Source organism: Lingula anatina, chromosome 2 (assembly GCF_051362555.1).
Source record: "Lingula anatina isolate TDL-2025a chromosome 2, LinAna3.0, whole genome shotgun sequence".
Lineage (NCBI taxonomy): Eukaryota > Metazoa > Brachiopoda > Lingulata > Lingulida > Lingulidae > Lingula > Lingula anatina.
The window spans coordinates 39,838,831-39,851,109 of record NC_141768.1 but is presented as its reverse complement, the minus strand read 5'-3'; the positions used below and the strand labels follow the sequence as shown (position 1 = coordinate 39,851,109).

Below are 12,279 nucleotides of genomic sequence, written 5' to 3'. Positions count from 1 at the left end.
TCTCCACCTCTGACGGAACAGCACTCACAGTTCCTGAATTTCAAGAAATGGGTCCACCCCTCTACTCACCCAAATACACACATACACCGTAAGGATTGCTGTAAAATGTGAAGGGTTTTGACGTATTTTTCCCTATCATTTTAAGTCAATTTAGTGTTTATAAATGTTAGAAAAATATTAAATAATTTGATAACCTCCTGCTACTTTGCTTCAACCTGCAAATTCAACAGGTTGGAGTAATGGTGCAAGGCCATTGCAAGAGACCATTTGTGAACTATTGGTGTATTTAAATATAAATATTTATTTTCATTTTAAATAACCTCTACTTTTATCAGAAGTCATATGCATAAAGTACTGTCCCGCTGACTCACAGAACACGTAATCAATCGTTCACTTAAAAGTAACGGCAAGTGAAGAAAAAGTGGTCTTCGAATTTTTCTTTTTTTTTTATTTTGAAAATATCGGAATTAGATAGTAGAAATCACTATGAAATTGTCAAGAAAACTATAAGATATTGACGTTTAAATCACTTTCTCAGCCTTTTTGCATCGTATCTGATAAATTAAAGTAGGAGTGGCGCTCTGCTGGGGCAGAAACTGATTCCCCTGTTTCTCTACTGGCTGAAATTCACCCGTGCGTTTCTTTTATATATAGAGGGAGGCACATGATCATATCTGTCAAACGTACGTATCTCATAGTAATCGATAGACGGAGATAATTTAAACATACCCTATAAGGTGTATGCCCGCTTGGTAACCTCAGGCAGTCGCTTTCTCGTCGCTCTGCGCACAACATCAGGCCATACCAGTATTTGCATAACACAGGTAAGAGCATATTATATTTATAGTTTATAAAACAGTCCCACTCAACCTTTTTCATTCAATATACCATTAATGAAGGTTGAATAATAATTCACTTTCTAAATAGAAGATGCGACTTTTCTAACCCGAATGATCAGTTTTGACGGAGTTCATGCATGGAATTAAATCGGTTGTTTTTGCAATGTCACTGACAATTACGCATTCGCATTTTTATGTCTAAACTGGATTTAATAAGAAGTTGCAATAAGATGTATTTAACCACAACAGTTAAGATGCTTTAAAGTAAAGTTGTAATAAGAAAAGCAACAAATATGTGTGTATAATACATACCACATTTTACTTTTTCACATTTTTGCACGCTCTGTTTAACGCGACCTTTTAGAAATTCACCAATTCTAAAGATGTTAAAATGCTCAGACAGTAATGTTTTCATTTTTTATTCTGTCAGTATATGTAAAGGCTACCGGCAACCATGATTAAATTGCGCGCTCTCTTCCTGGACATGCCTCATATCGATAGATTTTATTTCGTCGTGAGGTGTGCAACAAGAAACCAAGTCTACATTTATGCTCATTTCTGAATGTTAGTACACTTGTGTGCTCCGAATAAATTTTGGTTGCATAAATTCGTGTTGGACAGCTTGCAGCTACTCGTACCGTATTCGACCAACCTTTTCATCGCTTGATTTTACATTAACATTGGATGACTAAAACGTCTCCAAAAATTATTTGCACCGCTCGAGTAAAATGGGCAAAACATTTTTGATTGGGACTTTCGTTCAATCGTGCGATTTTCGACTCTTTTAAGATCTTTTAACTTATCTAACAACAAAGATGAATGCGTTTCAAGTTTATGTCAAAATTTAACACAAATATGATTTCCATCATTAAGATATTTTGAAACTAGTTACACATTTTTCGGCACTTCTATCACTGAGAAACGATATAAGTTTTTATAGCTATGATTTTAATGAGTACTGCTAGGTGCGGCTGAAAGGGTATCTTGACATATTTTGACCTGGTAACAGTCACGATGACCGATGACCGCCAAAGGACCTACTTATTCGATATTACATTTACATAACAGTGTTTATTGAATACCCACCTTTCTACAACACATTTTATAGGTCCTATACGCTCAGTTGTGCATGACCGTCACTTCAATCTTTTATGCATCGTCTGAAGGCCTGGATCATATGTGACAAAGAAGTTTTTTTTTATTATTTTTTGCAAAGTGAAAATATAGATGGAGTTGTGCAGTAATAGTAGCCTACCAATCGGTGAACATTTTTTAGATGTTATGCAGTAGTCTTAGAATTTGAGGATGAGAACTAGTAAAGTAACACTAGTAACGCTATACTCTTACAAGCGTCTGACAAAAAGTCTATATCATGTGTGTCAAAGAAGTTGTTCGTCTTTTTTTCAAAAACAATATAGATGAAGTTGGACAGTGTGAGTAGCCTAGCCACCGGAGAACATTTTCCAGCTGTTATGTAGAAACGCCATACCATAAAAGCAACCTCGAAAATCTCAGAAACAACTATATAAACTCCGCTTCTAATAGGCGTTAGAGCACCTTTCGCCTCACAGGCGTGCTCTGACAAAAATAATAAAAGTAATGTTCTAATTCAGCCCGAACTGAACATAAATTGTTTGTTAATTCATCGTGCCTATCTGAATACGTTTAAAACGCCGTTTCAGATATCACCCGTAACCAGTTAGCCTGCCGATTGCCAAGTGGGCATATTTTTATGTAAAAAACGCAGAAGAAAATGACGAAAAGTAAATATGAAAAAATATGAAAATTAATGTGAGAATTTACCATGAACATCACTTTCATCTGACTTGTGTTTAGCTAATAAAGTACAGAAACTGTCCTCAGAACTTTACTTTGCAGCGTGCTGGGTGGCCAGGGCCAAGTGACAGAAAAAGCAGACTTAAGGTTTATAAAGGTATTATCTTTGTAAAAAGTCGAGTAGTAGTAAAACCCCTTTTACACTGGGAGGCGTCCCTTCTGCGTCCTACGTGCGACAATGAAAATGGCATCGCTATGGTCGTAAAAAAGGGGGCACAAGCATCGCTTTGGTTGCAAAATAAATGCTCAATGATTGTTCAGTTGTCAGCACATAAAGTGTTTTTTTTTAACTTTGAAACAGGACCATGCTACGGGACGCAGAAAGGACGCCGTCCAGTGTAAAGGGGGCTTAAGCAACGAGTAAATAGTCATTGTCATATCTCGTGACATGTTCTAAACAAACATAAGTGTCCTGATGAGACCGTCATTTTTTTTGCAAAAATAGTTAAAGGCTGACCGGATAGCGAGGGCAAAAGATGAGAAAGCCCAGACAGCAAAAGTATGTTTCATGTAACATATATTACATATATAACCTAAAATCCCTTTCTTTCTGGAGGCAAGAAGAAAACCCCTCCAAAGGTTTATTAATTTTAATTAATTTAAAAATGACAAATCCCTTCTTCTTAAAATATGAAAAGGCGATTATATATATAAATGTTCAATTTCAATCAGAATTCATACAAGACTGAGCGCGCATGTTTTGCATAGTGCGTGCAAATTATTTCTTATACAACCACGTCCCAGGTGTAATTTCCCCCTAGTAATTATTCGGTTGTCGTGCATAGATGGTTGTTGCATGATTATGATTATGTATGGATTAACTAACGGTTTCAGCTCGACTTCCTAAGAATTGAGAAGACTAATCTGTAGTTCATCAAAGATAATATCTTTGTTCCCTGTCATTTTAATGTCATTTCTTGCTCCTTTACATCTGACAATGTATCGTGTCCTCTCGTCACGGCCATATTGATATGGTAGTGACTACCGACACATGAATATGACACCAGTTCAAATATGGCGCATCTAATTGGAAATGAACTCAGTGACGCCGTTACGAAACATGTTTATACTTATAAATGACAGACACATCTTTCAAGCGAACCAAGAGGTTTGACTATTTTTCCATTTGTAATCCGTTTTCTTTTAAACTGTTAACATGTTAATTCTACGTTTTTTTATGCATAATACTCCCACTCCCTTTCCAGTATTCTGTGCATATTAAAGGCAAAAAGTTAAGTTACAGTTACATGTCTTCCACACACACACACACACACACACACACACACACACATATATTTACATGTCTTCCATACATACATATAAACTGGATCACAGTGGACATCAATGGAGCTCGTTATGTGATCACTTTGGCATGCCAATTACCCAATTGACTCATCAAATATTTCCATATTGCATACCTTATAAAACAAACCTTTGCGAGAGACATGCGTTACAGACACGATTTGGTAATACATATTGTAAACCACATAGTCAGTTGGTGACCTACAACTTAAAAGTGACGACAGTGAAAATTATAAAATGTTTTATTCTTGCAAGCCGTAGAAACTAAAATTAAGTGCCCTTTATGGCATTGCATATGAAATTGTTGACGTAATCTTTGGTGCAGTGACTTTTTAGGCATGTGATGGCAATGTAATTAATGTGGTTACGTACTACACTGAATCGCTTTGCTTTGGAGAGCAACGGAAAAAACAAAACCTTCATTTGATCTTGAAAAAATGGCTCAAAGGTCAAATCCAAGGTCATATTTGTAATATCCATATATTTCCCCGAATACCGGTTTAGGTACTTTAGGCAAATCCTTCAAAATAAAGCAAATCCCCTTTTTAGGTGGACTGAATATATGTAAGGCACTTCTACTTGCCATGACCAATTTCTCCAATAAGTATCACCAACCTAGGCTAAGAAGATGTCAACAAAAATATACCCTATGACCTTGCCCTTTGACCTGGTGACATGAATATGTATAGGCAACTTCAACTGGTCATTACCAATGTCTCTCTCAACTATCGGGATCTTAGCACATAAGATACAGGAAATTATATTTTGAAAACAAAAAGACAGAGCGACCGACGATCACAAGGGTGATTCCAGTATAACCACCTCCCCTCAAAATCGTTTGCGAGAGCATAAATATGACGTGAATACATGGCGTTGTTATATGTATAACACGGTAGTGTTACAAATTTAGTAAGAATTAAGTTTAAAAACAAAGATACCACTGAGGGTAGACTGTGCAGGGGACTTCGTGGTCCCAACTTGTTGTAGTCCGTGTGAGCAGAATAAAAGTTCCTTCCACAGGAAAAAGATCTTTGTTGGTAACTATATTGTGACGCGTAGTTGCTGTCCATAAAACCCCCCGTCACATATGATTCATTTTAATACTGGTATAAGTTATAACGGTATTTGCTCTTTATTGCTTTATTCAAAACTCTTTTCATATTGAGCTAGTGGTATGATCTCAGTTTTCCGTTTACACTGTTTTATGCACTGTGCGATTTGTTTCAGACAAGAAAACTTGAGAGCCATGGACGAGATTCCTAAAGAAAACACTCAAAGAAACGAACCTGTCGAAAAACCCCAGTTTATGGTACGTATTACATGAAAGGCGCTTGAAATAAATATACCCATTTTTTTTTTGTAATAACTCAGATACCAAAAATGTAGCCGAAACAATCTTTTTAATCGCTGGCCTGGGTACGACCCCCCGAAGCCTTGGTTGACTAATGAATATCGTTTCAGTCTTGGTGCCCTATGCCCTTGGCTTTCTTCGTCACAAATGCATGCATGAAAAATAGCACACGTGCTGAACTTGCTTATGCACCGGTTGGTGAACCTTTCGATGCACACTAATATCGGGGCATAAGTAAACTAAGCACCCATGTTATATTTTAGCCAACATATGTAGGTACTCGCACATATTATATTATACGTATTAAGTGTAAAAAAAAGACAAAACGACAAAGTTATCAATAGGCTCAATGTTCTTCTGTCTTGGGAGAGTGTACTGCTATTCACCTAATACTTCCTGAAAAAATTATCGATTGCTAGTCGGATTTATGTCCTGATGAAAGTTCCCCGTATGTACATTTTAAGGGGAATTATACAAAGTTTAGTTTTTTCGTTTCAACAATTAAATGTATGGTTTGAGTAAACTAATTAACAAGAAACTATGTTTAAAACGTTATATTTGGAACTACTTTTCTTTTCTTTTTTTTTGCACAGCCGACGTCTGCCACAGCCGAGGACACCTCCGACAACTCCAGCACAGGATGTTGCAGAAGAAAACGACCATTTTCATTGGCGGCATTTTTGAAGAAATACTTCTGGGAGGGTGAGTTGCATATTGTTTCTTGTTTGTTCTGTCGGCGACGTAGTTTTAGATATTCTCTCACAAAGTCTCAATGACGGATTTGGGGGGTGACGGGGGGGGGGGGGCTGTCCTGACGGAAGTACATTGGGAGAGAGAGGGTCGGTTTCGCATCCGAGGACCCCCTTCAAATAATCCTGGATCCGCCCTTTTAGACATACCTTGCAAGCACAAACCTGCAGATAATCGAACTTTTATGAGAGCCAAAATCTTGCTCAATGTAGATGGAATAAAAATACATCAACAGACAATATAAAATAATGTTCTTATAAAATGTAGGATTTTACATATAAAGGTTGTCCGTGGGGCCTGCTGCTATTTTTAAAACGATTCTTTGAAGTTGTTTACTAGGGTACAGATTCGTGTAATGTTACATGTAAAAAAAAGCGACCAAAACACCGTGGCAACAGCACGCAATGTGATATGTCGGTCTACACATGTAACATGCAATGCCAGGATTTCATAAACAAACGATATGCACATGACGCACAGAACCCAGACTTAACAATGTGCACCTAAGCAACAGATATGCACGGTGTTTACATCGTTTATATTTCAGTAACAGAAATTCTGTTGTTCATAAATCCAAAATATTTTTTCGAAGACCACTCAACTGCGTCATTTTTGCACTTTCAGAATAAAAAATATCTTAAAGACAGCGGTGAATATAAAGCAAAAAAAAAAAAAAAAAAACTGAAAATGTGTTGTAGTCAACAAAGTACAATTAGTATGACGTGACTCGCGCAATCATTTTCTTCGTGCTTTTCTTTTTGATGTGTACCTTTCTTATGCTTCAAGCTTTTGAATAGGTTGACTTAACAAATTCAAAGCCAGTTTCAAATGCTTCAATAATATGCTTTTATGATGTCATCTGTAAGTCTCGTGAGTGTCTGGTACATCAATAAAAAATACATGTTATGGCTAAGCACCATCAACAGTTATTTATATACAATCTTGCAAAATACAGTCATCTTTATTCCAAAATAGCTTATTTGGAATTTTGCTTAAAATCATATATTATAACAATCATCAGCATGAACTATTCTTGAATAAATCCTACGGTGATTTCAAAGCAAGTATTCATCTGACATTTTTTTCATTTTTAGGTCAATCCTTGACTGCCACTCACCAGAAAGCCATTGAGACCATACGACATGATGCCAAGTGGTATCAGAAAGCGATGATATTACATCGCCGAATTATTGGAATCCTCATCCCAAGTTCCTTGTTTCTCTTCATATGGCTGACTATCATGGCCAAGCGGAACCTGTGGCACCTTTTCAATGAAAAGTATTTCATGTCCATTACGATGGTTTTCGGATCATTGATTGCAGGTATTAGACATGCTTTTAAAAACATGTTTAAACATTTACATTTTCTTTAAACTAGTATCTAGGTTTTGTATCTGTTGGATTGTTCAAGGGAAAAGTGGAAGAGTCACACTCTGAGAATAAGAAATTAAGTCTAGGTCTTAGTTTTAAGTGAGGCTACCCATGCCTGATGTGGTTCATACAAATAGTGCTCCTTAGTGCTTTTCATGGCAAAGGTTTTATTTCTGCAGGAATGACCAGCGAAGGGGGTGGTGCCGTCGCCTTCCCTGTGATGACCCTTGCCTTTGGAATCAAGCCTTCCATCGCCCGCGATTTCTCCCTGATGATCCAGTCAGCCGGGATGACTGCCGCTGCCTTTACCATCATCTGGATGAAGGTTCAGTTGGAATGGCATTCCATTATATTCTGCTCCCTTGGGGGAGGAATTGGTACAATCGTCGGCTTAGAGTTCATAGATCCGAGACTCACCCCGCAACAGAAAAAAATGGGATTTGTATGCATCTGGTTTTCTTTCGCTTTCGTTTTGTTCTGGTTGAACAGATATCACAAGAGGCGCACGTTTCCAAAAATTCCAAATTTCAACTGGTGGAAAGCGCTAGTGCTTATTGCCACAGGTCTTCTTGGTGGAGTATTTACAGCTTTTGCGGGAAGTGGGCTAGATATATGTAGTTTCAGCATCCTTACGCTACTATTCCGTGTGAGCGAGAAAACGTCAACTCCAACATCTGTCATTTTAATGGCCGGAAACACCGTGGTTGGGTTTTACTGGCGGAGCGTGATCATGGAAGCAATAGAATTGGAAAGCTGGGAGTTTCTGGCTGTTTGTGTTCCCATCGTCGTGTTTGGGGCTCCCTTGGGCTCTGTCATTGGCACCCATTTCCATCGCCTGGTTTTGGCTGGTTTGATCTACATCATAGACACAGTCGCTTTGGTGAGTGCCTTCGCTATCGTGCGTCCTTTGTCCGTGGAGTTCGTCTTGGTATGCGTAGGTATCATAGTCTTCGGAGCACTTTCGTTTTTCTTGCTTTCCCGAGCAGGCCAGAAGTTCTTAGAAGTCAGCGAGAGAGGAGAAGAGGACATGTGGGCTGAAGAACACAAGAAATGGGACGAAGAAAAAGACCTCGAATTGCGCATTCAGAATGGCGAACCATCCGCCGTAGAGGAAACTTCCAGTCAAGCGAACACGGCCGACGAAGGGCAAATCAATGCTGCATTTGAAGACAGTAAACCATAGTGTTTATAAGCATTACCCTGACAATGTATTATTCATCATACGTATGGGTTATCAGAGATTTCATATACATGTGTCTGAATATTAACGGAACTAGTGTCACGAAAATTTTGTTATAATTCGAAATGACATAGTACATGGTTTCCCCTTCATATTGACACTCTTTAGGTCGTATGCACTTTCCACCCTTCTCTGCCACGCTTTTATGCACGTGTTAGGGGGTTGCTCAGCAAGGCAACGTTTTTATTCACCAGGTTTTGCTTGCGTGACTTTTGTCTTTTTTCCCGAGCCCAAGGGGATTGTCAATAGCCTGAATAGAGACAGGGAGATATAATACTGTTATAGCGACAACGACAAGATTTGAAGCTTTCAAACATTTATTCACCGACTCATTTTTCATACAAATTTAACAGTATTTATAGTCTATTTTTCCGCACCGATCACGCATTTACTTGTTTTCCTCTTTTGCGTGATTACCAGAATTATCCATTCTGATTTGTCATTCCACCATTCCTTATTACCTTATTAGGCAAACTCTAAGAGCCTTGTTTTCATTTAGAAATCTAAAGCTATCTATCATACTTAGATCGTACCCAAAACTCAGTTTGCATGTCTTATACACGAGGAAGAACTTACAATTTAATTTTGAAATTAACCAATCAAAAACACTTTATGTGACTTTGACATTTACCATCTTATTTAAACACAAACATAATTTCCACACATGTTGACTCTTAAGGAAATTAAACTTGCACTCAATAACTCGCTTGATTTTTACTTACTTGGTTTTATTTTACTTATTACGTGCCACTTGTGAATGTGTAAACCATCATCTTTACAACAATGTCAATTGTCACACACCTCAGTGGTTACTTCTCATTCCCAACAACACTTGCCAAGGTCTTGGGTGAGACCGAAAGCTTTGAGGTAGGCTTCAGATGAAAATTCAAGAAACCAGTCGGCATAAGATCTTCACACTTCTTCACAGAGGATTTAAACCTGGATATCAAGGAAAACTGTTTTGAAGGTCTGGAGGCGAAAATGAAGGGGCTGAGACGCATCCCAGACGAACCCTTCAAGCAGTGACTACTACAAGCGTGGCAGAAAGGGACAGAAAAAAGTAGATAAGACTCTAAGGGGAACGCCATGCAGTATTTTATTGTTAGAGGCGCAGTGCCAGTCCCTTTATTTTTTAAACAGACCTCGCATAATGCAGCAATATTTTCGAGCACGTTCATTTTAAACATCAACCACTAAATGTCACTGATACAATTTCACAACACTTTGCTTCAAAATGTACAATATGAACATGTCAGCAGACATTTCGATAGAAATAGTTCTCGATGTAGGCCTAAGGGCTATTTTGTTCTTAGCTCTGTGTAGCGATCTCATTTTATTATCCCGATTTCGGTTTTTGTTATACCCCCAATAGACCTTGACACTCGTCGTGTAAGCCAGACATTTATAAAAGAAGTGACAGTCACGTTACATTGACCCAGACGTTTGTCGACCCAAACGCCACCATCGTCCTGAAAACGTGACGTCTAACAGGGCTTATTGGATAAGACGGTCGTGCGTAGCTCTGTCACATCTAACACACTGGGGACGAACAGTCGGGTATTGAAATAATCTAGCCTGTAATGGTATATCGTAAAAAATAGTTGATATAAAGAAATTTTCTAGCATCCTTATTAGGAAAACTAGTGCTATTGTACATTTTGAATATAAAAAAAGGACCGAGAGAAATCGGTCATAAAAAAATAACATATCCTTATATCCGAATGAGATAGTAGGCCTAATGCAAATATTTCATAGTTGAAAGTCGTAACACAATACTTTTAACCGTAACTGAAAATGAAAATCGTCAGAAAGAAGTCATTTATGGTAGACAGCAAGTTTTCTCATAAAAATGACATTTTATTTCTCTTACACATCAGTTTTATTTCTAAAATTGAATAAATCTGATATCTAAATTAGTCATCGGGCATTTGAAAAATAGTTACGCATTCTATTATAACATTGAGAATATCTCGGGTTCACAATCTAAAAAACTGAAATGAAACTCTTTGCTTGACTTGATTGTTGAAACATTTTTACAAATGTGTTTGTAAAGGAGCATTCAGGGCCTTCAGAATGAGAAGAGCCGAGTCCTAGCTAGGCCTAAATATGGCGGACCTACATGAAAGAAGACCGCTAATCCTGTAATGGTCTCTCCGCCTCTCACACGCCTCCCCACGCGTCGTCCCTCAACCGGTTCCATTGAGCCGAGATTTAATTACTGTGCCCCTGCAGGGACGACGCTTTGGGTGGCGTTTGAGAGGTGGAGAGACCATTAGGCTACATGATAGAGCGGTCTTGCTAGCGAGCTAGCACTTGGATCTTCTCGTTCTGAATGGGGCCTAAGCTTACGTATTATATGTTCATCCATACAAATATGGTTCATCTATCGTTTATTCAAATAAAAAAATGCATGAATGAAAACTGAAAAATTTAGCCTTGGTTATCCTTGTAATGAACTATCTATTAACTACCAACCGTATTGTTCTAGTGGATTGATATACATTTCCTAAATGCTCATCGTAGTGGATTACAGTTATGTTCTGTCTGTTTGACCTGGGTACTAAGTGTGTCATATTCCCCTTTGCTCCCCATAGTTATCTCTGTGATCCATTTCTCTCCTTAATTTTTGAATAAAACTGCTCTTCGTAACTGTTCGTGATTGTTAAGTTATTGTTCAGTGACACGTCTTCTTTTTCTTCTTCGTCTTCTTCTCACTTAGGGTGGATGGTGGGAAGAAAAGGGAGAAGGGGTCGTGAGGGCACATTCGGTACCGGTGATCCTGGTAGAAGGTAGCAATTAAGGAATGGCACAAGAATAAAAATGTCCCCCTGGCTTCATTCGACGAAGAAAATAAATTAGACGAGGGCAACTTTACAATAATATGCAGAGTTAAAGAAATTGCTTGGGTTTGTCACGTGTCGCTTCATATTTTATTGTTCTTGATGGGAGTAGAGGTGAGAAGGGGTACATGTACCTCGGAAGCTAAAGGAGGTGCACGTACCTGTTGTGACCACCTGGATCAGCCATTGCAATATGTAATTTTTTGCCCTTAATTTATCTCTATTGTATATTGGGTGTAAGGGGGCAACTGCCTAATTAGTGGCAGCGATAAATGATTGGAAATTATTATTGCATGTATCATGAAATGGGAGTGGGTCCGAGGCAAAAAAAAAAAAGAATTAATAGGCTACTTAGACCAGTATTTCGATCGTGATAAGGCCTATAATAATGATGATAATAATAATTAAAACTAAATTAATTTTTAGAAAGAAGGCCCTACGTGTCTCCCTAAGTCTAATTAATGTGGTCCGTAAGAGAAGGGAGTTCCATCAAATCAGTGATGTATAAGGCTAATCTATCTAGGTTACTGATCAAATCCACGTACTTTTTCTGTTGGGCTTATATTTTTTTCCTTTGAAATTAACTGTCAAAAATTATGACATAGATCTTAATGTAAGAAAAAAGGTTATTTATTATGTCTAATAAAGATAGTGTTAATCAAATTAAGAAAATCGACACAGTATTTTAAATGCAAAGCAATTAATTCAGCTCAAACTCAAGGTTTTCATATAGCGTTATAATATATTTATC

The 12,279-nt window shown here is 37.9% G+C and overlaps 1 protein-coding gene across 2 annotated transcripts; it reads left to right on the top strand.

Moving 5' to 3' along the window:
• Positions 1-482: 482 nt before the first annotated feature.
• Positions 483-11,342, top strand: LOC106173617 (uncharacterized). Of its 2 annotated transcripts, XM_013554794.2 has the most exons (6): positions 483-824; positions 2,718-2,772; positions 5,205-5,286; positions 5,922-6,030; positions 7,173-7,400; positions 7,628-11,342. In XM_013554794.2, the coding sequence occupies exons 3-6, from the start codon at positions 5,224-5,226 to the stop codon at positions 8,629-8,631; spliced, it is 1,404 nt and encodes a 467-aa protein (XP_013410248.2). In that variant the 5' UTR covers positions 483-824; positions 2,718-2,772; positions 5,205-5,223; the 3' UTR covers positions 8,632-11,342. The 2 variants fall into 2 exon arrangements, with proteins under 2 accessions (XP_013410248.2, XP_013410247.2); XM_013554793.2 differs by lacking the exon at positions 2,718-2,772 and having other exon boundaries at positions 485-824.
• Positions 11,343-12,279: the final 937 nt, after the last annotated feature.

Excerpts from the sequence above, each read along its gene's own strand:
- LOC106173617 (XM_013554794.2), top strand. The coding sequence starts at position 5,224 with ATGGACGAGATTCCTAAAGAAAACACTCAAAGAAACGAACCTGTCGAA. Across the intron at positions 6,031-7,172 it reads GAAGAAATACTTCTGGGAGG|GTCAATCCTTGACTGCCACT; the intron begins GTGAGTTGCATA and ends TTTCATTTTTAG. Across the intron at positions 7,401-7,627 it reads TTTCGGATCATTGATTGCAG|GAATGACCAGCGAAGGGGGT; the intron begins GTATTAGACATG and ends TTATTTCTGCAG.